At 47.5% G+C, this 27,993-nt stretch overlaps 1 protein-coding gene across 19 annotated transcripts in view; it reads right to left on the bottom strand.

The window, feature by feature from the left end:
* TNS3 (tensin 3) overlaps positions 1-27,993 on the bottom strand; it is a 331,575-nt gene that overhangs the window by 145,924 nt on the left and 157,658 nt on the right. For 18 of the 19 annotated variants that reach the window (XM_073008864.1, XM_073008875.1, XM_073008865.1 and 15 more), the window contains 6 exons: positions 17,197-17,249; positions 14,674-14,845; positions 12,511-12,561; positions 10,528-10,650; positions 3,871-3,935; positions 506-589 (listed from right to left, as the gene is read on the bottom strand). In XM_073008864.1, the coding sequence (XP_072864965.1) occupies positions 506-589; positions 3,871-3,935; positions 10,528-10,650; positions 12,511-12,561; positions 14,674-14,823 (473 nt within the window). In that variant the 5' untranslated portion in view covers positions 14,824-14,845; positions 17,197-17,249. The remainder of the gene's footprint in view (positions 1-505; positions 590-3,870; positions 3,936-10,527; positions 10,651-12,510; positions 12,562-14,673; positions 14,846-17,196; positions 17,250-27,993) is intronic. The other variant, XM_073008874.1, reaches the window with a different exon arrangement.

Raw genomic sequence — 27,993 nt, 5'->3', positions numbered from 1 at the left:
GCAACTGCTAATGTGTTTGTGTAAGTTAAGTTTTACTGGAATGTAGACACATTCTCTGATTTCCATATTGCCCAGAGCTGCTTTCATGTTGGAACAGTTGCGATAAAGATCCTGCAGCCTGCAAAGCCTAAAATATCCACTCTCTAGTCTGTTGCAGAGTTCACTGACCCCTGGTCTAGCCAACAGAACCAAGTTCCAACATAATAATGGAGATCAAAACTCACTCCCTGCAAGAGAGGAAGATGCCAACTGGGGCAAGTCCGCCCTCTACCTGTCATTGCAAGCCAGCAGCATAGGGGTCTCTCTCACCACAGACACACAGGATGGCTTGGTCCTTAACCTGTGGGAGGGACAAGCCTCCCCCACCACCTGCTTCATAGTCTTTGGCATGACCCAGGAATCCCATTTAGGTGTTGGGACAGAGGAGATGCCTCTTCTGTTTTCGCATTTTTATATGTAAAATTTCATTCACCTCTTCACTCTGGCTTTGGGGATGTATACATACCGTTTCTGGGAAGGCTGCATTAAAGCTGAAACTTTGTCATCATAAAACTTCTTCATTGCAAACCTGTCAAGGGCCTGGTCAGCGCTGGAGGGGGGAGAGAGAAAGAGAGAGAGTCAACTCAATGGAGCTCACACCATGTGGGTGTGTGATGGGGGATGTGTCTCATGGCTGTTCAAAGCGACCAGTTCCCACAAGGGGTTTCACCCTTTGCTGCACCTGCGCATACCCAATCCACCTGTCTCTTCTTAGACTTCATTTCCCCTGCAGGAATATACTGTGCTCAAAGTGGGAGCCATAGTGCAGGGTCAGAATTCTCATCTGAAATAACAACACCTTATCTAAAGGTAGGATACTTAAAAGTGCTGAATACCCAGCTTGCAGAAGAAACAACTGAGGCTTCTCAGCGGGCAGGTGGTAGGGCTGGTGTCCAAAACTGTCCCTTGGCCACCCTACCTCCTAAATAAAGAAGACCTTTCTAAGTGGGCTCTGCGAGAGAAAAGTAGGCAGACTCAAGTCTCAGGACCACGAGGATGCAGGGAGCAACCCAGAGCACAAGAGGGAATGGACTCCCCCATGAAGTCCCAAGAGGCACCCTCGGGACACAAGTGGGCCAGCCTGTGCCCCGCCAGTAGGTCACTCCCAGGAATGGGCTTGAGAAGGCCACAGGGCACTGGGGTTGGGAAAGTGTCTGAGGCCTCAGGGCTGCAGCATTGTTTTTGAAGTGACTGCCATGGAAAGTAACCCTGCTTTCCAACAACATATTTGACCGTCAATGCTAGCTCCACAATGCTGACAGGTAGTACCCGACGGAAACTTCCAGAAACCTCACAGCAGGGCATTCGTGGGGTTTCCTGATCTGACTTCAGCACAGATCCTGGAATATGAGTGCAGTGTCTTAACAATTCAAACTCACTTGGGCCAAATGCTTCCTTAAAACCCTGATAGGCTGGGTGCAGTGGCTCACACCTGTAATGCCAGCACTTTGGGAGGCCAAGGGGTGCAGATCACATGAGGTCAGGAGTTCAAGACCAGCCTGGCCAACAGGGTGAAATCCAGTCTCTACTAAAAATATAAAAATTACCCGGGCACGATGGTGGCTGCTTATAATCCCAGTTACTCCGGAGGCTGAGGCAGGGGAATCACTTGAACCCAGGAGGTGGAAATTGTAGTGAGCAGAGATCGCACCATTGCACTCCAGCCTGGGTGACAGAGTGAGACTCCAGCTCAAAACAACAACAACAACAACAAAAAAAAATCTGATAAAGTGCCCCTTTACTTAGAAAAATGTGTCTGTGCCCCTCTAGAAAAATGATGTACATAAGCACTGTGGACTTCATAAAAATACAGCTAGAGAGACAGGCAGGAGGAAAAAGAAACATACTCAAAAGTCAGTTGAGTGTGATATGACTTTCACAGAATGCTATAAAATGGACAACTTGCTATGTGCATTTGCTAGCAAGGGACTGTGCTGGTAGGGCAGTCATAAACAGAAGGGCCCACTTTAGCACCGAGTCCATCACATACTGAGCAGGAGAGTGCAGCTCCATAGCCTCCCAGTGACTTTTAAGCATTCCTTCTTCTGGAATTCCTTGTTTTATTAAATGCTGAGAATACATTTTGACCAATGTTTATTTTCCATAGTAATATTATTGGGAGTAATAATATTAGTACTGGTTGGGTCATTATAACTCTATTTTTATGGTGTTGATACAAGAATGTTCTTTTCTGGTGACTTGAAGTTTCTGTTTTCTTCTGTTTGCAGTTTTTGATAAAGACCTCAAATGTGTGCTTGTGCTATCTGGGATTACTCTACTTCTGGAATACAATCTAAGAGGGAACATTGTAGAGATGATCACAGATGTATGTATAAGAATGTGTTCATCATGGCATGCTTTGCAGTAGAAAACAACTGGAAGCAACCTAAATTTAAAAAAAAAAAAAAAAAAAAACACTTGGGAGGCCAAGGTAGGTGAATCACGAGGTCAGGAGTTCAAGACCAGCCTGGCCAACATGGTGAAACCCCATCTCTACTAAAAATACAAAAAATTAGCTGCGCATGGTGGGACGCACCTATAATCCCAGCTACTCAGGAGGCTGAGGCAGGAGAATAGCTTGAACCTGGGAGGCGGAGGTTGCAGTGAGCCGAGATTGAGCCAACCTGGGCAATGGAGCAAGACTCTCTCTTTGAAAAAAAAAAATGCTGAGGCGGTCTCTGTCCAGAACCAGCCAGGCTATGTTTGGTCACCTACCAAATGTCTTTGGCATCACTGAGGGATGGATGTGCCCAGGAATCTCGATTTTCCTGGCACACACACACACCGATGATTATTCTCACCAAGAGGGTGGCTGATTTTCACTTGGGGGTTGGTTTCCTCCCTGGCAGGCACCAACTCCCCAATTGGTTTCCAGAGAAAACATTCAGAAAGTCAAATTTCACTCCTTGGTGCTAGAAAGGAAAAGGTTTATTGGCTGATATGAATAAGCTTCTATTTCCTCAGAATGGAAAGCTCAGGCTTTACAAAGAGGCCATTGAGAAGACAGGGCAGATGCAAATGCAGACCCCACAAGTAACGTTATTTTCTGCACTGCATTTCAGCATGAGTGAAGATCTGCACTCTGGGAAGGGTCCGGCGTGTACACCACAGCTGCCTAGGGCCAGGATGATGGGCACAGGGCTGAGGTCCTTGTGGCCCTACCATGTTTGTGTCATGCCTGGCTAAGGGGACCCGAGTGGCACCTCCAAAGTCTCCACGATTACAGTTCCATCTCATGGAAACCAGCCCAGACCTGGCTCCCCACTCCTGGGCTGTGAGATCATGAGCAAGCTGCCTGGCTCCTCTGAACCTCGCTTCCCTCACCCACGCAATGGGAATGATAGGTAACTGCTTCATGGGTTAGTTAGGAGAATTCAGGAAGAAAAGGAAAATATTCAGTATACTTCCCAGAGGCTCAGTGCCTGCAAAAGAGGTGGCTGTCGCCATCATTATATACAAAGTATGAACTGATTTAGTGAGACCACTCTGTTCTTAATTTTCATAATGGTGACCTTTACCTCTGTTACTCTTTATTAGAGAATTCTCTATTAGAGAATAAGGGACAGTGGGGCCACTTATTTTTTTAACGCCTCCGTGGAAGTACTTAGAATCAATCATACATAGCCACCCAACCTGGAAAATGCCACTTTCACAAGTGTAAACGCTTAACTGGAAGCTGGGTTTCCAAGCACTGACCACCCCAGCACTGGGGGACGGGAAACACAGGTCAGCCGAGCCCTTGGTGCCCAGAACAGCTCCCGCGCAGCCTTCAGCCCCATGCAGGCTCCGCTTTTAGCACTTCAAGACAGCGAGCTGACATCTTCATCCTACCTGGCTGAGACGTTGGTGAAATGCATGTAGGACGATATGACCACTCCTATGCGTCCTTTCCCGCCCTGCAGGAGACAAAAAATGAGCTGATTTTCTCTGAAATCCCACAGCAGAGATGTAACTAGAACAGGAAAAGACTCACTAGTGGACAAAATAATAGAGAGCTTGCTTTGGAGGTTAGGCCAGCATTACCCGCAGCCTTCCTATCTGGGAGAGTCAGTACCCAGGGCAACTGGAGTCTCTGCAACAGGGAACCTGCACGCTGGGTGCAAACAGTTAAGATCGGGTGCTAACTGGAGCAGCCGTAGAAGCCCAGGAGGGCAGATCAACACAGCATCTGCCTGTCATTTCACCCAATTAGGCTGGAAGAAACTGTGCCAGGAGCTGCAGCAATTAGCATGACTTAATTATCCAGGTCAGACAGAAGTGAACGCCTGCCTGCTCACGGGCTGATAATGATCAGGGCTGCACACACAGCTCAGCATGAGTGGAACATAGATTCCAGCTCACTGGCAGCACTGCCAGCACCTGAGCTCCAGGTACAGCCCCGTAGCCCACCCTCATTACACACAAAGGAACCACTGTCCCAGACAGATGTTCTGAAAAGGACTCACTCAAACCATAACCACAGACACCAACAGCCCAGCCCACAAACCAGCAACACCAGCAGGAGAAGCAGAAACTACTGGACAGGCCAATCCTTACCCAGAGCCACAGAGTGCCACCTTCGAGAACATACTCTTACAACCAAAACAGCCGATTGCAAACCACAGCCCAGGAGCTACTTCTGCCCGTTACCTACTTTCCCACAACTTGTGAGCTGCGAGTCATTTTTACATTTTCAAACCATTGAGGGAAAATTTTGAAAAGATAAGATTCCATGCCATGTGAAAATGTGTTCAGATTTCAGTGTCCACACACAAAGTTTGACTAAAACATGGCCACTCCCATCTGTTTACCTACATCCAGGGCTGCTTTCACCCTCACTGCAGGGGTAGGTTTGAGTATTTGCAGCAAGACCATGGGGCCTGCAAAGCGTAAAATACAATCTGGCTCTTTCTAAAAATATTTGCCAATCCCTGATCTGGAATCACATAAAGCCAAAATGGCAGGGCCTCTAATATGTAGCTCCGTAACTTCTTGAGAAGAAACTACTGACCAAATTCAAGTCACAATTCTGATAAGCCCAGCCATACATGAATGTCACCCAGGAGCATCCTTCTCTCTGTCAGTGAAAGTCAAGAGCATGCCTTATAGATACTCAATGCGGGCACTTGACACACTCTTTGCAGCTGAATCCTGGCACGTGCAGTTATTAACGGTATGGCTACTAGTATGCTTCTTGCATAAAACTATATTTGACAGCAATTCACCTACAAAGAAACAGCACCTCAGCCAAAACAGGCACACATGGTGGTGACATTCACCCCATTATCAATTGCTTTTGTGGCACTATTTATGGATATATAAAGCAAGTGTTTTTTTAGTTTGTTTGTTTTTTTGGTTTTTTTTTTTTTTTGAGACAGAGTTTCACTCTTCTTGCCCAGGCTGGAGTGCAATGGCACGATCTCGGCTCACCGCAACCTTCGCCTCCCGAGTTCAAGCAATTCTCCTGCCTCAGCCTCCTGAGTAGCTGAAATTACAGGCATGCATCACCATGCCCAGTTAATTTTTTGTATTTTTAATAGAGACGGGGTTGCTCCACGTTGATTAGGCTGATCTCTGAACTCCCGACGTCAGGTGATCCGCCCGCCTCGGCCTCCCAAAGTGCTGGAATTACAGGCGTGAGCCACCGCGCCCAGCCTATAGAGCAAATATTAAAAGATCTGAAGGGACAGATAGAAATACCACAACCATAGGGGACTTTAGTACCTCATTTTCAACAATGGACAGATCACTTAGACAGAAAACCAATAAGAAAACAGGGTACTCAACCTGCACTTTAGACCAAATAGACCTTACAGACATATACAGAACATCACATCAGAATGCCCATTCTTCTCAAGTGCACACAGAAAGTTCTCCAGGATAGATGGCACATTAGGCCACAGAACAAACCTTAAAGAATTTAAGAAGACTGAAATCATATCCAGTGTCTTTTTTTAAATTTTTATTTTTTGGGGGGATGGAGTCTCACTCTGTCATCCAGGCAGGAGTGCAGTGGCATGATCTCAGCTCACTGCAATCTCTGCTGCCTGGGTTCAAGCGATTCTCATGCCTCAGCCTCCCGAGTAGCAGGGAATACAGGTGCTGACACCACACCCAGCTAATTTTTTTGTATTTTTAGTACAGATGGGGTTTCGTCATGTTGGCCAGGCTGGTCTCGAACTCCTGATCTCAACTGATCTTCCCGCCTTGGCCTCCCAAAGTGCTGGCATTATAGGCATGAGCCACCACGTCTAGCCTCAAGTATATTTTCTGACCATAGTGGCATGAAACTAGAAATCAATAACAGGAGGAATCTTGGAAAATTCACAAGTTTATGGAAATTAAACAACATACTCCTAAATAACTATTGGGTTAAAGAAAAAAAATCAAAAGAGAGATTTAGAAATATCTTGAGAAAAACAAAAACTGAAACATAACACACGAAAACTTATGGGGTGCAGCAAAAGCAGTTGTAAGAGGAAAGTTTATGGCAATAAATGCCTATGTTAAAAGAGGAAAAAAACTCTCAAATAAAAAAACCTAATGTTAGGCTGGGCGTGGTGGCTCACACCTGTAATTCCAGCATTTTGGAATGCCAGGGTGGGTGGATCACGAGGTCAGGAGATCAAGACCATCCTGGCCAACATGGTGAAACCCCGTCTCTATTAAAAATACAAAAATTAGCTGGGTGTGGTGGCATGTGCCTGTAATCCCAGCTACTCAGGAGGCTGAGGCAGGAGAATCGCTTGAACCAGGGAAGCAGAGGTTGCAGTGAGCCGAGATCACACCACTGCACTCCAGCCTGGTGACAGAGCGAGACTCCATCTCAAAAAACAAAACAAAACAAAAAACCTAATGTTGCACCTAAAGGAGCAAAGAACAAACTAAACCCCAAATTAGTAAAGGAAGGAAAAAACAAAGATCGGAGCAGAAACAAATACAGGAGAGACTAGAAAAACAATAGTAAAGATCAAGAAAACTAACAGTTGCGGTTTCTGAAGACTAACAAAATTGGCAAACCTTTACCTAGACTAAGATAAAAAGAGAAAACTCAAAATCAGAAATGAAAGAGCAACCATCGTTAACTGATGTCATGTAAGACACCAAGAAACACAAAAATACTATGAACAATTATGCAGCAATAAATTGGATAACCTGGACTAACCTCATAAATTCCTAGACACATACAACCTACCAAGACTGAATCATGAAGAAACAGAAAATCTGAACAAAACAGTAACAAGTAAGGAGACTGAATCAGGAATATAAACTTTCCCATCAAAGAAAAGCCCAGGACCTGGTTACTTAACTGATGAATTCCATCATTGAAAAAAAGAGAGAACTTTGCTATGGTTTAAATATTAGCCCCTTCCAAAACTCATGTTAAAATTTAATCTCCAATGTGGCAGTATTGAGTGGTAAGGCCTTTAAGAGATGACTGGGTCATGAGGAACCTTGCCTTCATGAATGAGTTAATACATCTGTGGATTAATTAACTAATGGGTTAACGGGTTATCACAGGAGCAAGACTTGTGGCTTTCTAAGGAGAGGAAGAGAGACCTGAGCTAGCACCCTCAGCCCCCTCGCCATGTGATGCCCCACGCAGCCTCAGGACTCTGCAGAGTCCCCAACAGCAAGAAGGCTCTCACCAGATGCAACCCCTTGAGCTCGGACATCTCAGCCCCTATAAATATTAAGAAATAAATTCCTTTTCTTTACAAATTACCCAGTTTCACGTATTCTGTTATAAGTAACAGAAAACAGACTAATGCAAACTCTGCCAGAAAGCTGAAGAAATGCAAACACTTTCAAACTCATTTTACAAGGCCAGCAGTACCCTGATATGAGGTCTTTCTTAATGCAATAGTAGGTATTTAAGGCTTTGCAGGCTGCAAGGTCTTGTTTCCACTATTCAAACCTACCCCTGCAGTGTGGGTGGAAGCAGATATGGATGTACGTGAACAGATAAGAGGTGGCCATGTTCCACTCAAACTTTACATATGGAACTGAAGTAGAACACCTTCATATAATGTTCATGTAAATACAGCTCTTAGCTCACAGGTTGTAGAAAACACAAAAGGGCATGATAGGTTCATGGGCTGTTACGTTTTAGTGCAAGCACCATTCTTTTGGACTTGGAACTATTCTTAGTAAAAATCATAGAATCACTAATTGCACAATTTTCTGTGGGTATTCTTCACCATGGACTGAGAAACAAAAGGTATGGCATGGATGAAATCTCCCAAAAGAACTGCAGGCCATTTCTGGTCAATCAATAACCAGGGTGTGGAGGGGTGAGGAGGAGACTGCACACACCCACACAAACACAAGCCTCTGCATCACACAGCAGAACGGGAAGCAAAGCAGGACCGACCCTCACTCTGTTCCCGCCCAGGCTGAGACAGGCCCAGCTATGCTAGAAATTCCTGGCATGTGTGGAAGGAAACACGCATTCTGCAAAGCAGGCGGATTTCGGCACATGTCAGCGATTTCACCCCCGCAGTGATGATGATGAACTTCTGTTAACGTCGACATCAGCAATTTCAAATTAAAAGAGGGCTTATCTCTCCGGGCACAATTTCTAAGCGTTTCAAAAATGGTTTACATGGCACCAGAAGAGGGCAAGCGATTAGCAAATCACTTCTGAGAAGTTTCAACATGTTCCCATGAATTCCACTAACAAGAGCTGTCCAGAAAGCCCAAAGTTGCTTAGTGAAAGGATGCATTTTAGAAAGCTCTAGGTGGTCCCCACTGGGACCCACACGTTTTAAATAATCTCATCATTTCTTTCAATTTCATTAAAAAATTGAACAACAATTAAAATGGAATAAATGGCCAAGGGTGGCACTTTTCAAGTACAGCAACTCCAAGAGTCTTCTGACAATGTAGCTGGCAACAGGTCTGGGTGCGCCCTAGAACCTGCACTTTCCACAGGTGCTGCTGCTGGGCCCAGGCTCGTAAGTCAGAAATGCTGCTCAGAACAGCTTACTACGTGATCCCAGGCAATGATGATCCATCAATATCAGCCTCACTGTGTCAAAATCACCACACCAAGCCTGAAAAGCATAGGTTGTTTTAATTAACAAGAATTATATTTATTTAAAAGTCTGTCTGTCTATCTCTCTCTCTCTTTCTCTCTCTTAGTGTGCACCAAAACACAATTTGGGTGGAGAATCCATAATTTAACACAATACTTGAAAAGATCAGGTCATCATTTGGTGGTCCTAAAGTGTGCACCTGTCCATTTAGGGAGAAAATATGATCAAGGTAGATGTGAGGAAAGAGACAACACCAGGGAGAAGCAAATAACATCTGTGCTCCCCTGATGGAAGTTTTCTGCACATCGAGTGGTCATCAAATGCCTTACAGGTGTAAATATCATCCATAAGCCGGCCTACCTAGTGACTTTGCAGGAAAGATACAATCAGAGTCTAATATAACTCAAAGTGAAGCTTCTTTCAAACTAAATTCCATAATACAATGGATTTCTGTGCAGTTTTTTAGTGTGAAAGAGTCCGGAACAAAAACACACACACACACACACACACACACACACACTTCTGTCTTGAACCGTCAACACTTCCTAGATACTTTGATGGTCCTCAGAATGCTTTGTCAAACACACAAAATAGGGAGCTACCCATTAACAAACAGTTACCCCAGCCCACTGGCTACATCCTTTCCCAGAGAATTCCTCCCTGACTCAAGGTGTGACTGGGGTAAGAACTTTACTCTAATAGTAGGTTTCTGGCAGGAGGGTTAAGCTTCACACACTTACCCCTCAGTAAGTTTGCTTTCAGTCCAACCCCTTTCAACACCAGTCACATTTGAGAAGCTGTACAAAGCAGCTGAGAAAACTGGGAATTAAGACGAAAGATCCCAGAAGGTGGGAGGAGGAAGCATGGAAGGAACCTGAGGCAGCCAGGAGGAGGAGTGCCCGTCAGTTATGCACCCGGGCTGCCGGCACCCACCAAGCCTGCCGGGGCTGACACACAGACAGTCCTGGCCACTCTGTGAAGATGCACGGGCCATGTCTGCACTGCAATGGCTCCACTTGGAAAGGTCGATATGTTTACTGCAATGGCATCATACCATCATCTAGTCCATCAACTGATTACCATAACTCAGACGGCATGAAAAGTCTGACACAGTCCATCTGAAAAGGGCATAGCTCTTTTAAAAAGGAGGGCTTTCCATGAAAAATGAAATTCAACAAAAATGAGACAATTTACTCTCATAACCGTGGTCAATTTGGGGTCAACAGTTTCAAATGTCCAGCTACACATTCAGGGACCATAATCCTATAAATTCTAAAGCCGAACTTGGGGAGGTGTGATAGCTCTGTTTCCTTCTTTAAGAGCAAGTAGGAAAACCTAAAAACAAGCCTATAAGGAGCACATGACACCAGCTCAAAGCGGAAATGTGCTCCGATGCAGCACTGGTCTCCATCGCAACTCTAAGGGCTGAAGCCCAGCCAGACCCCTAAATGTGAGAGGTGGGCGCGCTCACCCTGCAGTGAATGACGACCACATGCTGGGGGTCGCTGTTCAGCCACGACTCCTGCGCCTTGCATATGGTACACATCTTATCCAGGGGCGGTGCGTGGAGTTCTGGCCAGCCCACATCCATGATCTGCAACAAGAGAAGGGAGCTTCCTCAGTTTCCATTTCCCGAAACCTTCTGAGGCCATCTCACAACGACTTTTTTCATCGTCGATATATTTCATTTGGGAGTAAAGAGCATGCTGGGTGACCCTTTTCTAAAACTCAGTGAGCATGAGGACCCGCACTTCCTTCACTGGGAAGAAAAAACAAAGCATTATACTGCCCATGTGATGCCGCTTCTTCCAGGGGCTCATCTGCTCTTCCGCAGCTGGGGTGACAACTCTAGAAAGGTCTTTGAGTTGCTGATGGCGCAGGTTGTGTGAAGAGGGCCGCAGTCCAGGGAGATCTCAAACAGCAGTCCTAGGCCCGAGCTGCTGCCAAAATCTCCCCACTGGAGTTAAAATCCCAGTTTGGAGATGGCAGCCAGCCATCTCCTACACACTGTGCAGACAACATGTCAGAGACAATCTCCTGGAAAGGCAGGACTTAAGGAGGAAGCACCTTCAAAACCCTGATTAAGTTTGGTGCTTGGACAAAGAAAACCACCACCATGCTAAGGACACAGAGACTCTGTGCAGAACTGCAGCTCTAAGCCTCCCGAGGCTCACACAAGTCCACAGTGGCCCACAGTGGCCACACGGGGGAGTTGTTTTTCCTTTGATTTCCTTTTGTCAGTGGGCGAGGACAAGGAACTTTATCTTATGATGAAAGTCGTGGAAATAGTGTAAAATTGTTGGAAATTTCAGAAAACTGCCAGGAAGTAGGAAAAGTCATTATCCCTGCCACCACTCAAAGATAACCACTACAACATTTTCATGAATCCCTTAGTCTCTTTTGTATGTACATTTAGCATAATTGAGATACTATTATACATAAATTCTATACTATTATTAACTAGTATTAAAATAGGCAACTTATGTTTCTGCTTTGTTACTCTAATGGCTGCAAAATATTTCAACATATAGAATATATAGATATATGTACCATAACTTATGTTGACTCAGTCTTAAAATTCTCCCAAGTTTTTTGCTATTGAAAATGATCATGGAGGGTGATGGGCAAGGGGAAGGAGAGCATTAGGACAAATACCTAAAGCATGCGGGGCTTAAAACCTAGATGACAGGTTGACAGGTGCAGCAAACCACCATGGCACATGTACATCTATGTAACAAACCTGCACGTTCTGCACATGTATCCCAGAGCTTAGAGAAAAATCTTTTAAAAAAGAAAAATTAAAAAAAAAAAAAAACCAACGAAAATTATCACGAAAGGAGTGGATTACTAGGACCGTAAAGAGATACTAGGAGAAGAGCTCCCCATGCTGATGGAAATGTTTTGTCTCTTGTTTGTGGTGGCTGAACAAATCTATACATATGATGCAGTTTAGATTTTTTCTATACATATCTTTGTTATAGATTTGTTCCATGTATATATATATGCAGTATATATGAAAGATCCCAGGAGGTGGGAGGAGGAAGCATCATGTGTACAGATTTGTTCTATACATATATATGTAGTATTTATCATCTATACACATGATGCTGAGAAACACGCATGTATGCAAAACCAGGGAAATGTGAGTGAGGTCCATGGACTATACCAATGCCAGTTTCCTGACCTAGATATTTTACTATTAGTGTTGTAAGATTCTTCCACTGGAAAGACTGGGTGAGGAGTACAGGAGATCTCTGTATTATTTCACAACTTCCTATGAATCTCTATTTCAAATTAATTTTAAAAAAGCAGTAATAAAAAAATTGATATGAGCAATTCCTAATACTCCTTATCAAGTCATATTCCACAAAGACTAGTAGCAAATCATTTTTGCACAAAATAAGCATTGTTTACATTTTACAAAATGCAGAATATAAAGGGATGAACTCCGTACCTTTGGGTTAAGCTTCGTAAGGTCATATCTCTTTTCTGAAAGGTTTAATACCTATAAAGGAGAGAAAAAAATGCCTTGTATAAAATAGATTTTAATATTTTAAAAATGTAATATTTTAATTTTTATTTAATTTTAATTAATACTTCAATTTTTAAAAAATACCTAAAATCTTCACACTCAAGAATCGGGGGGAAAAAAGGTTTTAGACAAATCCTTGACATCAGAAATGAAAGGAGAAAACACACTGCATTTTTACATGATGTTTCCCTTCCAGGTACCGAGGATCAGAAAAGATTGAAAAGTATAGACGTGTGTGATCACAGAATAAAAAACAAATAAAATAAATAAGATAAGGATGGCATACAGAACCCTTACACATAAAGTCTATATTCTACTTCATTAACTAGTATTAAACCAGGCAATCTACCGTGTTACTATTGCTTTTTATTTTCATGGCTACAAAATATCCCAACATACAGGATATATATACACGCACACACACATATATGTATAAAATATATAATATAAAATATATATACACACATATATACAAAATAACTTCCATGGTCTTGCTCCTGGCAACACAAACTGACTCAATAGAGTACAAGCACATGGTGGGGAAGGCCATCCCTCCTCTATGGCCTGGTGGCCCCAGGCCTGGAAAGGGTCGAGTTCATGCCCAGCCAAGAGCCATGGCCTAAGTTCACTGAAAAATCACAGCCATTTGTGGAACCTTGCTAAATACTCAAGTAGAACAAAATGAAAAATAATACTAATAATAATGTTCCAGCAGCAAGGAGCCTTAAAAATTAACTAAACGTTCCTCTCACTTCGGAGTCAGAGATGTGAGGAAAGTGGAGGGAGGGGGCTTGTTCAGGTCACCCAGCAAGCCCTGTTTATGACAAGGTGGGGAGCTGCTTTGAGACCCACAGTTCATTTCTAACCCTGCACAAGAAAGGGATCCCTGCCATAGCCATTTTGCACAGGGAGCTCTAGCCCTGATAAAGCCCCACAGACAGGTGCTGGCCAGGACTCCAGGCGCTCTGCATGGTCTCTTTGGGGAAGGTGGACTGGGAAAAAGGGGAAGGATGGCTAGAGAGGGGACTCGGGATGCACTGACCAGCCTGGGAGTGGCTTGCAAAGGAAGGAGCCGTGGTCCTGCCTGGGGCGGAGAGGGCCCCTGGTGAGAGGTACCACCATCAGATGGGGCTTGGCCACCACTTCCTACCCACTGCCAGGTCACAGACAAGATGGGATTCAAGGGGAGAAAGAGGCAGGAGACTGAGTGAATCAAGGATTGGGGAGGGGTCAGGACACAGGGAGCACCTGGGCCAGGACTGCTCTGGCATCAGACAGAGGCCACATCCTACTCTGCCCCTTGGGTCCACCTCTCCCAGCCACTGGTGCCCTAGTCATTGGAGCAGAACTACAAGGGAGACAATGACCATCCTGTAGGCTTGCCAGGCAGATTAGCTTTACCACAGATAAGGAAGCCTCCTTACTAGAGATAAGAAGACAAGTAGTGAAAGGGCTCCAGGGAGCTGTCATTCAATCCCATTAGTGACCACTGATAGCAGAAGGAAGTCAGCCTCCACTTGGGCTAGCAACCATGGGAACAGAAAACAAGGGGCCAATCGGAGGGTGAGAGAGGGTGAGAGACTGTTCTGCATTATTCCTCAGATGTGGGCTCCACCATCAACTTGACATGTGTGTTTTGAAAATCAAGCTGTCTCCTTGTCTCCAGGGCAGCCCCTGGTTTCTTGGGCGCCCACCTAATTTGTCTTCCTAATTTCTGGCTCAGGAGGAGAGTCACAAATTTGTTTTTTGATACCAGGGACGCAGCATGGGAGAGCAGGGGTGGCTGGCCAGGGAAGTGTCCCAAGGCACCGGGGAGCCAGCCTCACTGATGAGTGCGGGATAAGGCAAAGCCATTCCTGCGTTCAGCAGTCGTGTGTCCCTGAAAGCTACCTACAGAGACACATAAGGCTCCTCCCCAGGCGTGGCAGCAGAGAGACAGAGGACGAGGGCGCCATGAACTGCTGTGTGAGCCCAAGCCCTTGAGCTTCTCCCTCATGTGTAAACCAGTGTTCTGTGGGTGCCCGTCCCCACACAGTGCCTGCTGCAGAGCCTGCCCAAAGGCTCCCGGAGCCACCCACCACTCACCAGGTAGTTGTCTCCATGCTTGGACTTGAGCATGCGTGTGACCTCCTGAAGGTTGTGCAGGTAGGACTCCTCGGAGCAGCCAGCAGGGAAGGACACGGCGATGATGCGCTCCGTGATGTAGGTGAGGTCCAGCCCGTGGCCCCCCTCCATGATGGGGCTCAGGATGACAGGCCTGTGAGAGAGCAGTGGGCAGGTCAGAAACAGAGTAAGGAGGCAACAGACCTTCATCCTCCAGGACAAAGGTGAGGACGACGGACACTCATCCCCCGGGTGTTCACACCAGCACCTGGGCGGCCGGCTACGGGAATTTACAGTGTGCACAGCCTCTGCGCTGTGTTCCCATAACGGTGGGTGGTGTGGGGAGGGGCACAAGATCGAATTTTCCTAGCAGGGCACGATTGGGTACTGCAAGCTGCAGGCGGGGAATGCACAGAGAGAAAGCAACTCAGAGCAGTGACACATGGGCTCAGATGCAAAAGCACGAAGGCGGGAAGGACTTTTTGTGGTTTCACTGGGAGCAGGAACAGAGTCCCAGGCGAGATTCCTGGAGAGGGAGACTCAACCCCACTCCGAGGTGTCAAGGTCAGCACAAGGGAGCACCGGGAGGGGGCGGGGAGGAAGCAGGGATGGTGCGAGCAGAAGACAAACATCAGCAAGCAGCTCCTCGTGTCTGTATGCAGCATCCTGCGGCAGGTGCGGCCAAGGATGAGGCTGGTGAGGTGGCCAGCTATGGTTGTGGGGGACCCTGCAGGCCCAAGAAGGAGGCAAGACCTCATGTGGAGAGGGGACAAGCTGGGGAGGAATTCAGCAGCTGTGTAATCAAAGTGGCCTTTCATCTACTGAGCAGCAGCTCAGCAGACTCCTATCAGACAGCTAAGAGCTCCATGCAGCCCCACTGGGACCCCACCCAGCTAACCACAGACCAGGTGGATGCAGGGTAGAATGTGTGGCTGGCCACCTAACCAGGTGCCCAGGTGGCCAGGGCAGACCCCCAAGTGTGAGATGAAGACTGTGGAGGAGGGAAGAGGGAAGAGGGAAAAGGGCAGAAATGGTCATGTCATGGCCAGCAGGCTGAGGACTTGGGCAGGACTGGCATTATGGGAGCCAGGCACCCAATGTGACTGGAGACAAGGGCCTCCCACAGACCAGAGCTTCTCCACCAGCCCTGTGGGCCCCAGGGAGACCTGAGCCCCTCCCCAGGAGGGCTCCTAACATTAGGGCTGAGGGTGGTATCCAGGAGGAGGTGGAAAAGGATCCAGGGAGAGGGGATGGGGTTGAACCCAATCAGTGCCCACATGAGGTGAAGCCAGAGGCACGGGCGCACAGGACGTTTGCTTGAGTCCCTCCAAAGCGTTGCCACCAGCTCTGGGGTTTTCATTTTTACTACTCCTATGTGTTTCTCTCTTTTTTAAATTTTTGGAAAAATTCAAAACCATATAAGATGGTTTTGCAAACCTCCATGTACCCATCACCTGACTTCAAATCACCAACACACAGCTAACCTTTGTCCATCAACACCCCCAGCAATCTCCTTCACCACTTTAATAGCTTTAAAGCAATCCCAGATATTACGTAATTTCATTTATAAATCTCACAGTATTGATTTCTAACAGATAAGGGCACTTTTTGATTAAAATGTCTACAATGCCATTATCACACTTCAAAAAGAAATAGTAACATCAAACACCCAATACCATACATTTATTTTTATTTTTTTCAAGACAGAGTCTTGCTCTGTCGCCAGGCTGGAGTGCAGTGACACAATCTTGGCTTACTGCAATCTCTGCCTCCTGGGTTAAAGCAATTCTCCTGCCTCAGCCTCCCGAGTAGCTGGGATTACAGGCGCACACCACCACACCAAGCTAATTTTTGTATTTTCAGTAGACGGTGTTTCACTGTGTTGGCCAGGATGGTCTCGATCTCCTGACCTTGTGGTCTGCCCGCCTCAGCCTCCCAAAGTGCTGGGATTACAAGCGTGAGCCACCCCAACTCGGCCCATACATTTTTTTTTTTAAGGTTGATTTGTTCGAACCAGCATCCAAACAATTCCCAAGGATTTTGTTTTCTCTACCTTATTTATCAGACATGGATTTAATTCCAATTCAAATGTTTTGAACACTGTTAGAACAGAAATAAAGCGCCTCCTGCGGTCACGAGGATCCACAGTGAGTGCCTCTCCAGAAGATGCTGGCTCAGGGCCCCCATCATCTGCTCTAAAGAGGCTCTTGCCAGCACACCCTGGAATCTCCCCCAAAAGTGACACTTCCACAATCAGGCCTCAGCAGTGCAATTATTTATTCAAAGACAATCACAGGTGTTTCTACCTGCTGGGCTTCTGACCCTGACACAGCATTTAGAAAACGGATAGAAAACCTGGCCTGTCACCTTTGATTGGCAATGCTTACAACCAAAACAGAAATTATGATTTCTACAGAACAAAATGATGCCATGCCCAAGTTTCCTCTGTGGAGAGCTGACCTATGGCCAGAGACACAGGAATGCATGACCCACACAGACACTCACCCCAGAGGTTTATCACGGCACAGAGAACTGGACAGCGTGGAACTCCCTGGAGCCTGCAAATAACAAAACAAGGATCATTTTGAAGTTTCCTTTCTTGCCAGTTTACATGGCACAGACACCACTGAGAGGGAACAATGACAGCTGTCCCACAGTTTAATCATCAACAGCAAGTCAATCATAACTACTGGCCTACCTTATCACCTCGGAAGGGTCTACACCATGGTGAGCTGCAGCACAGAACATGGTGTAGACGCAATGCCACTAACCCAGCATCAGGATGGGCTTCCACAGGAGCCAGCGAGGCCACCCTCCAGTCAGGGCAAGGTAGGCATCTCTCAGCCTGCAAACAGTGCCCTGCCCTCCAATACGGGAGATGCCCGAGGACACCAGCGCCGTGACTATCATGGCTGCTATTATTTACTTGAAAGAACCAATTAATGAGTGACTTTCAGGAATTCTCAGTCATACCTACTCTTTTTTAAACAGCCTATTCAACAGGGATAAAAGACTCGAGTTATAATTACTTTATAGTTATATAACCCTTCCTTGCGTGTAAGGGTTGTTATATACTACGGTGACAGAGATTTACGATTTCAGGAAAAATGCCCAGCAACTGTATGAGTAAGAAGGCTGTCCAATAGTTCAGAAGTGAGGAAACTGGGGCTTAAAGAGGGAAGCGATCTCGTCAGATGGCAGAGGTAGGTGGGGAAACCAAGACACCCCCTACAGGGCTCCCTCGAAGGTTCTTTCTGCCCCAAGCCAGGTAATGCGGCACACAGGAGCCCAGAGACCCCCAAGTTGGGGGGACACAGAGCCTCCGGCACTCCTCCTGCTCCCCGATCAACGCAGGCCCACAGATACCACCATCAGAGGCATCAACACCCCCAATTACACCTGGGATCCCACTCAGGCAGGTGCAGCTCACCTGGACTCCTTTGGCAAGAAATGAACAGAAAACAAATTCTATGGATATTTCGGAGACCAACAATACAGATGTTTTCCTGAAATCACACCAGTGCAAAGCCTAGCGCCAATCCCAAAACCGCAGAGATCATCATCTCGGCCTCCCAAAACAGGGGCAAGATCTAGGGGCGTGCTCTTCAGTTCTACACCAAGGTGCCGGCGAGCTCTGCCCTGGGTCCACCTCCTCTTTGTTTTTCCTGGGCAAGCCCCTTGGCCACTCCACTGATTTGTCTCCTGCCTTTTGAAGTGAGAATAGTAACAGACAGGGCCACTCTCACAGAGCTGTCCAGGGATTCACTGAGGGAATTCTGTCAATGGCTTGGAACCCAGCCGGGCACCAGATGGCCACTGCCCATGCTGGACAGACCTGGTCAAGTGAAGTCCCGTGGTCTCCACACTCCACCCACCCCTGACTTCTGAGCTGCACCGCCTGCTCATCCCCTGTGCCTACAAAGCTGCAGGAGCCTCCAAACATGTTCCTATGATCTTCTCAAAGCCCTAACCTAAAGCCTTTCATAGCTCAAACTAGACAGCTACAAAACCGGAGACCATTTTTTGCCTAGTAGAGCAGCAAAAATAAAAATTTTGAAAACATTTTTTAAAGTTTCGGTGACATATAAATGGATGCAAGATTTCAGAGGACAACTTATCAGTGTGTATAAAGAGTATTTAGAATAAGGCCGGGCACAGTGACTTACACCTGTAATCCCAGCACTTTGGGAGGCCATGGCGGGTGGATCACTTGAGGCCAGGAGTTCAAGACCACCTGGCCAACATCATGAAACCACATCTCTACTAAAAATATAAAAATTAGCCGACGTGGTGGCATGCATCTGTAATCCTAGCTACTTGGGAGGCTGAGGCACAAAAGTCACTTGAATCCGGGAGGTGGAGGTTGCAGGGAGCCAAGATCGCGCCACCGCACTCCAGCCTGGGCAACAGAGCAAGACCCTGTCCCAAACAAATAAACAAAACAAAAAAAAAGTATTTAGAATACAATCCCAGAGGCAAACTGAATGCACTAAAATGAAGTCTCCGAAAAGGTAAAGAAATGATACATCAAAAACCCGTTTAGGTTAATTCATACAATCTATACATGTAAGACTCAAATTTAAGCAGCACAGATGCAATCCTAATAGAACCAATCCCATCATGGGTAATAACCAGGGTCCCATCTACTTCAAAAAAGTATTCAATAAGCCAACATCTCAGGGGAGAATAGTAAGGAGTTTGACCGACCATGGTCCTGGGTCTTACATGAACCCACCAGGATCTGACTATATGTGTCCCACATCTTGACCAGACCACACATCCAAAATACAGTGACTCCCATCGCAATGCCATGCTGGAGTACACTGGCCCAGTTCCTACAAGTGGGCTGCCACTTCAGACCCTATGTCACTCATTTTACCATAAAAGACTAGCATGCAACTTAACATATAAACAGCATTATGATAACTCATTGGCAAAACTATTTAACTCTCATATTGCACATCATTCCAAGATGACAACCACACAAACACATAACTGCTCACTACTGGCACCAATGTGATGGGGTAGGAGCGTCACCGTCCCTCAGGCGGGGCCCTGACAGCAGGAGGGAAGGAGACGGGTCCCGGAAGGCATGAGGACTCTGCTGTCCCTAACAGAACCCAGGGCCCATTTCCTTAGCTGCAGAGTGAGAAGGGCAGGTCAGACAGAGCCACGGGATCTTCTCAATCCAATAATCTCTGAATCCAATTCAGCATTAAGTGTTCAAACCCCGAAACCATACAAATTGCAACCACTGCCAAAAAAACAAACCAAAAAAAGCTCTTTTAAATCAATAGTTACATAATTTCTAAGGTCAAGGCCAATGGAGGAAACTGTAATCTGTGCTGTCACCACAGGGAGGTCCCAGCACCTGAGCTGGTGAAAAGTCAGAAAGAGTGTTGAATTGCACAAAGTTGCTTACATCAAGTGTTCGGAAACACAGGGTTCCTGTAAAGTGCCCCAGCATCGCCCAGAGACACTCCTTCCTTAACCTCTGCATTGGGAAGAGGGGCAGGAAGGAGGAACTCAGCCCGCCCCCAACATACCCAATTTACTATGTAAGTCTACATCCACTTAAGATCAAGGTGAGACCCAGCATATCTCAGGGCCACCCTCCAAGAACATAGAGCGCTCAATACCCACTCACATCCTCAGCCCCAGACCCGCATCTGTCCACCTCATGCCTCCAGTCCAGACGTGCAAAGCCAGGCCTGGCCACCTCCAAGGCATGTGGTGCTCAGCAGCTTCCACAGCACAACCCTGAAAAGCATTGCATGGAGCCCAGCAGAAACCCCAGTAAGCAGGTATCACCATCTCCATGTTAAATGTTACAGGTTGGTAACATAGGGATGGTGATGAGGAAACGAGGATTTGGTGGGCAGATGTGTTGGAATCCCACAGTTAAGCTGCAGTAGCACTTTCTGACGCCAGAAGTGTGCACTTCTTCCGTCTCCTGGCTTTCAGGTGGTCCACGCCCTCTCCTGCACAGACTGCCCCTGAATCACATGAACGTCAGTGAGGATAAAAGACTTGCTTGGGGCAGCTTTTCTAGCCCTGTGCCAAAAAGGAGAGAGAAGCTATGGCCCTTCCATCACTTCCAAGTCAGCGTCTGAGATCTGATGTGCACTAAAATCCCCCTGAATCATGCAGGGGTTAAATCTGGAACCAAGCAGAGGACATGCCTGTGACAGGTCCCCCTGACACGCTGGGCTAGAACCCCCTCAGCTGCCTTGGCTTAGATTAAAATGAGAACCAAGCCCCATACTGAACTGGAACTGCTGCTAAGAGATTCTGAAATATCGTGCTTGTCAACAGGAGACTCAGGGATACGATGTCCCTATGAGTCTTTACCTGAAAGTAAAGAATATACCTACACTTGGGTTGCACACATCTAAACCCTCTGTGTGCACCATACTGCATTTCATGACTGAAGGATGACTGAGAAGCTAACTTGCTATAGGTTGATTAAACCTGGCTCTTGAGAAACCAGAAATCCCAACCTCATACGAGGTTTAGAAAACTCTACCTGTAGGCACCAGTCCTGCCAATCTGTGTTGCAAACTCACTCTCTCTAGGTGTTTGGAAAAGAGAACTGCCCACTCACGTCCTCAGAAGCCTTCCTGTGCTTTCCTTGTGGTCCCATCGCTGATGGCGATCAAATCCAAGCCCTTCGTGATTAGAGTTCCCACGAGATAGAAACACAAGTTGCTTCTTTTGTTCTGTTGTTTTCCAGGGTGAAAAAATCCAGGCAGCAAAGCCTCCCACCCAGCCTCTGCCCAGCCCATGCCTCCCTCCCTCACCTGTGCCCCTGTTGGCATGCACTTATCACAGCCTTCAACACCCAAATAAGAGAAAGGGAAAAGGGAGGCCCAGGTAGAATCTGTGGTTAAGGTTAAACCTACAAAAGGTAAGCCTGCAAAGACTGCCCTGTTCCAGGCTGCTTTTTTTTTTTTTTTTTTTTTTTTTTTTTGAGTCAAGCTCTCACTGTCGCCCAGGCTGGAGTACAGTGGCGTGATCACGGTTTTTTTTTTTTTTTTTGAGTCAAGCTCTCACTGTCGCCCAGGCTGGAGTGCAGTGGCGTGATCACGGATGACTGCAGCCTCTCAGTGACCTCTCAGGCTCAGATGATCCTCCCACCTCATCCTCCCAAGTAGCTGGGACTTCATGCATGTGCCACCAAATACGGCTAATTTTTATTTTTATTTTTGTAGAGATGGAGGTCTCGCCATGTTGTCCAGGCTGGTCTGACGCTCAAGCAATCCACTGGCCTCGGTCTCCCAGAGTGCTGGGCTCACTGGCGTGTGCTTCTGTGCCCGGCCAGACAGCTCTATAGAAGCTGTTGCCTTCTACAGGTCCTGGAGCTCATCCTGGCCACGTGACAAACTGGCCCCATGGGCTCGATGAGGTCACGAACCTCCCTTTCTCTTCTGGTAAAATGACAGCTGTGGATCAAACACTTGGAGACCATCCCAGCCCTGGACTCCCTGAGTCAGTGAGTGAAAAGTGAGGCGAGGCATTCCTCAGATAAAGAGTTGGATGCACTGCCTGGAGGGTCACTCCCGTACCACATATGTTTGTTTGTTTGGAGATGGAGTCTTGCTCTGTTGCCCACGACAGAGCACTTCCTAGTGTGTCACATGCAGTGGATGAGAGTAGACTAAGCGGAAGGAAGGCAAAAACACCTCTTTTGGGAGAAAGTAGCTTAGCCTTACAGCAAAGCACGTAGGCTCCACATCAGGCACTCTGGGTCCAAATTCAGGGTCCACAGTTTGGCACCTGCAGCCTTGGGAAAGGTCCTCCATTCACCTTGGCCTCATCTTCCTCCTCTTTCCAGGACTGTGCGCTCATGTCCTGACCTCACCTTAGAGTTAGCAATCCACACACGGCACACTAGGGCAAACGTGCTTTTCACAGTAGCCCTGTGGCACACGGTCCCACAGTGACCCTACAGCTCTCGGTCCCTCTGTGCCCTCCTGCAGGGCTCCATCCTGCAGTGCGTTATCCTAGCACACCCTAGGCTTCACCCTAAAGACCCCACCCTAAAGCCTCATCCCATTCCACAGCGCCCCACCCCGCCACGTGCCATTTGCCAAGACCAGTGGACAGCTTTAGAACATGTGGTGATGCTCGCTCTAGTACCTCTATGAGAACCATGCTTTCCACTATGACCTGCAGCTTCTTGCTCAGGAGGGCAGGCCTGATCAGAAGGAAGACCTGAGCTTCAAGGAGTCTTTCTGCACATCTGGGAGAAGACCCAAGGAAAAGCCAAGCACATCCACCTAACAAAGGCAGAGAGGACAGCAGGAGGCCAGGACCCTGGCAGAAGGAGGGGAGGCCATGGACTGCTGGGACTGAAAGGGCCACTGGAGATTCCCCAAGGTCAATGCCAAAGCACATTTCCAGAGCAGCCATCCCTAAAGCCGCTCCATTGGCTGCCACATCAACACTACGGCCACCACCTGGGCAGGAGTAAGCACACCCACCAGAACAGCCAGCAGCCTTCTCGCACTCACTCATGTGGGGCATGCAGAGGGGGAGCACAGCGAAGAGGGAAAAGTGAAGGACACAGGCCCCATTCCCTCTGCAACAAAACTTCCTGGAAGTCCATGACGTCCCAGGGAGACATGGGATCCTCCTTAGGTGGGGTGGGATCCCAGCTGGTTTGATGTTCTCCACAGGTGAGGATCTGGAACCCCCCATCTGACAGGCCAGTTAATTTCTAGACAAGCTTATAATCTTCTAGACAAGAGCCCAACTCTGGTGGGAATTTGATTCTCTCTCTCTCTTTTTTTTTTTTTGAAACAGAGTCTCACTCTGCCACCCAGGCTGGAGTGGAGTGGCACGATTTCAGCTCACTGCAACCTCCGCCTCCTGGGTTCAAGTGATTCTCCTGCTTCGGCCTCCTGAGTAGCTAGGATTATAAGTGCCCACCATCACACCTGGCTAATTTTTGTATTTTTAGTAGACACAGGATTTCACCATGTTGGCCAGGCTGCTCTTGAACTCCTGATCCCAGGCGATCCGCCCACCTCGGCATCCAATGCTGGGATCACAGGTGTGAGCCACCGTGCCCAGCCAGAATTTGGTTCTTTTTTTAACCTATGCCCTTTGACTGCTTGTTTGAACAAATCAAAAGTTTCCAAAACCTGGGTCGGGGGCGGTGGCTCACGCCTGTAATTCCAGCACTTTGGGAGGCCGAGGTGGGTGGATCAAGAGGTCAGGAGATCGGTATCACAGTGAAACCCCGTCTCTACTAAAAACACAAAAAAGTTAGCCTAGTGCGGTGGCAGGCGCCTGTAGTCCCAGCTACTCGGCAGGCTGAGGCAGGAGAATGGTGTGAACCCGGGAGAAGGAGCCTGCAGTGAGCCGAGATCACACCACTGCACTCCAGCCTGGGCAACAGAGCGAGACTCCGTCTCAAAAAAAAAAAAAGGTGTCCAAAACCTCACAGTATAGTAATGAAATCTGGCATCAGGCAGACCTGGGTGTGAATCCCACCACCTGCCAGCTTCAGAATCTTGGGCCAGGGCATCATGAGCCTCAGGGGGCCCATATGTGGAACGGGACAATGCCGTCTCCCTTGTGAGGCCGTTCATAGAATAAAGACAAAACTGCCTAATGCCTGCCTGAGGCTAACAAGCCAGCCTTGCTCACTGCAGATTGTCCCTGAGCCTTGCACTGTATGTTGCCGATGTGTCCAGTTAAACTGTACAGAATCTCCATTGCCCAGGGAAGTCACTGCTCAACATTCAATACTGTGTGCCTGGCATAGGTGCATATCCTGCAGGTGGAAGGCAGTCTGAAGAGTAGAGCTCAGCTGCAGCAAACCAAGACTATATCGTGCAACTAATGCCAGTGAGGCATTTCAAATGGAGCATCCTTCACTGACGTCCCATTGCCATGGGGTGAAAGGCAGATGCTCAGCCTGCTCCTCAGAGCCCTGGGTGAGCCAGTCCCTGCCTCCTCGTGTGCCTCCCTCACTCCCTGTCCCTACCTTACCCGCTCTGCTTCCTCTTGCCCCAGGGTCTTTGCACATACGACACACAGAATAGAATGCTCCTCATTCATGTATCCCAGTTTTACCTGGTTAACTCCTGTGATTTCTCAAGCACTTGGCTCAGATGGCAACTTCCCAGCAAAGCAGAATCTGATCTCCCTACCCGACCTGAGTCGGGATGCCATTAATATGTTCCTTTCCACTTTGGTCTCCCTTTTTTTTTTTTTTTTTGAGACAGGGTCTCACTCTGTTGCCCAGGCTGGAGTGCAGTGGGGTGATCTTGGCTCACTGCAACCTCTGCCTCCCAGGTTCAAGTGATTCTCCTGCCTCAGCCTCTAGTAGCTGGGATTACAGGCGCCAGCCACCACACCCAGCTATTTTTAGTAGAGATAGGGTTTCATCATGTTGGCCAGGCTGGTCTTGAACTCCTGACCTCAGGTGATCCGCCCGCCTCGGCCTCCCAAAGTGCTGGGATTACAGGTGTGAGCCACCATGCCCAGCCCTGGTCTACTTTACTGTGCTGACCACAGCCGCAAGAAAACAACTAACTGTGAATTCTCGTCTGAGCTCTACAGCCCCCTCCCATGTAGATCCAGCAGAGACGCTGGCAGTCCAGCTCCCAGAGCTATCTCTAGGCTCTCGGGCTGCACCCTGCACACAGCAGCCGCCCAGCACAGCAGTCTGCAGAATGAAGAAAGGAAGAAATGAACCACTAACCCCAAAGTGGCTACGGAGTCATCTGGCCATCTGAAGAGGCATGAGGATGCTATTGTTAGATTTTAGTAACAGACAGCTAGTTAGCTTTAGTTTTGGATTAACAAAAATAAATGTACCCATCGACTTTAACAGGCTTATCTAAAAGAAGAGTAGGATGAAAAGCAGTGACATCTGCTCCTTCCCAAGGCTATAACGTGGAATAAATGGGGCCTATTTAGGAAGGCAGTGCCCACAGAATAGCAAGGTGGTTAAGTATCAGCTTGAGAGCTTGGTAAAGGCTAACAGTGTGGCTTGGATACACATGTCTATAAACGACGGATTTTTCTCACCCACTGAGCTGAACTCAGTATCCTGTGCCTACTCAAGTACTGAAAATGGTAATACACATTCTTTAAGTGGTTTCGCATGTAATTCCCCAAGACTACCCTTTAAGAAGCTGTCCCCTTAGCATCTCTGCCTCCCTAAGACCAAGACCCTGGAGCAGAGGTGACCATCCCTCTTCCCAGGGAGGCTCTGACCACTGGCAGAAAGCAGGTCTCCACTCTCTGCCAGGCCTCTAGCTACAGTCCGGGCTGGCCAAAGCAGTGACTAGCACTGACCTTTGCTCATGCTTAACCAGGGGCCAATATGGGGGCAGGGCAGTGCCAGGATCCTTGAGCCAGGGTAGATTAAACATGGCACCCCGCTCCCTGCCTCTCCTTGTCCTCACTGGCTTTTGGTGAAGAGGAAAGAAAAGAAGCCCTTGGCAGGGCATGGTGGCTCACACCTGTAATCTCAGCACTTTGGGAGGCCAAGGCAAGGGATCATGAGGTCAGGAGTTTAAGACGAGCCTGGCCAACACGGTGAAACCCCGTCTCTACCAAAAATACAAAAATTAGCCGAATGTCAGCCGGGTGCAGTGGCTCAAGCCTGTAATCCCAGCACTTTGGGAGGCCGAGACGGGCAGATCACGAGGTCAGGAGATCGAGACCATCCTGGCTAACACGGTGAAACCCCGTCTCTACCAAAAAAATACAAAAAATTAGCCGGGTGTGGTGGCGGGCGCCTGTAGTCCCAGCTACTCGGGAGGCTGAGGCAGGAGAATGGTATAAACCCAGGAGGCGGAGCTTGCAGTGAGCTGAGATCCGGCCACTGCACTCCAGCCTGGGCAACAGAGTGAGACCCCATCTCAAAAAAAAAAAAAAAATTAGCCGGGTGTCGTGGCAGATGCCTGTAATCCCAGCTACTTGGGTGACTGAGGCAGAAGGATTATTTGAACCCAGGAGGCGGAGGTTGCAGTGAGCTGAGATCGTGCCACTGCACTCCAGCCTGAGACTTTGTCTAAAAAAAAAAAAAGAAAAAGAAGCCCTTTTATGGATGTCATGTTAGGAATCCCAGCAAGACCTAAGCCTGCAGTGAGAATATCAGCTCCTCTGGGTGTCCCCAGGACCTGTGCGCTGCTCCTAGCAGACTGATCAGGCCTGAAAACTAGCACTGTAAACAGCTCTGTAAAAAGAAACAAAAGGCCAGGCGCAGTAGCTCACGTCTGTAATCCCAGCCCTTTGGGAGGTGGTGGCAGGTGGATCACTTGAGGCCAGGAGTTCGAGACCAACCTGGTCAACATGGGGAAACCCTGTCTCTACTAAAAATACAAAAAATTAGCCGGGTATGGTGGTGTGCGCCTGTAGTCCCAGTTACTCAGGAGGCTGAGGCAGGAAAATCGCTCCAATCTGGGAGGTAGAGATTGCAGTGAGCCGAGATGGTGCCACTGCACTCCAGCCTGGGCAATAGAGTGAGACTCTGTCTCAAATAAATAAATCAAAAGAAACAAAAGCCATGGACAAATCCACAAGGAAGCAGGACTATGCAGGGCCTGGTGACGAGAGACACAGATCACAGCTGCCGGGCTATGTACGGGGTGGAGACAATTAAACAGGTTGGGGTGAGATACCACTGCACATTCTGTTTTTGTTTCTCCAGGCAAATGGAGAAGAAATAAATGTAAAACCTTTTTCAAAAGCAACAACCTGAACAACATTCAGTTGGCAAATTTCAAGGCATTTATTTGCTTATCCTTCATTGATTCCTCCACCACCCAGCACATACGAGTTAGGGGTTCAGCGCACACTCTTTGGAATACTAATGCCTGGGTAGGCAGCCAGCTCCACTGCTCGAGTAAACTGTCTGATCTTGGGAATTTACTTGCCCTCTGTGTGACTCAGTTTCCTCATCTAGAAAAGGGAGATAAAAACAGCATTCTTGGAATGATTAAATAAGGAAACATATACATAGGGCTTAGAACAGTGCCTGGCCACTAATAAGTGCCAAGGAAATACTAGCTACTTATTCCATCATCTTATTTCTGTGTCAGGCCTGTGTGAGGCCCTGGAAATGCACTTTATCCATAAGTTATTGGGATTCCCCCTTAGATCACAAAACCAGCTGTGACCACAATGCCCAGTTGACAGTAGGAGAAACAAGGCTCAGAGAGGGCAAGTGATTTTCCCAAAGCCACACCGCTAATAAGACATTTTTTCCCTTCCAGAACAAGAATGCCAGAAACCAATTAATTATCAGGATTGCCCAACTTGATTTTCTGCTTAATGCTT

The sequence above is a fragment of the Chlorocebus sabaeus genome, chromosome 21 (assembly GCF_047675955.1).
Source record: "Chlorocebus sabaeus isolate Y175 chromosome 21, mChlSab1.0.hap1, whole genome shotgun sequence".
In the NCBI taxonomy this organism is placed as follows: Eukaryota; Metazoa; Chordata; class Mammalia; order Primates; family Cercopithecidae; genus Chlorocebus; species Chlorocebus sabaeus.
This window is presented reverse-complemented; position numbering and strand designations above follow the sequence as displayed.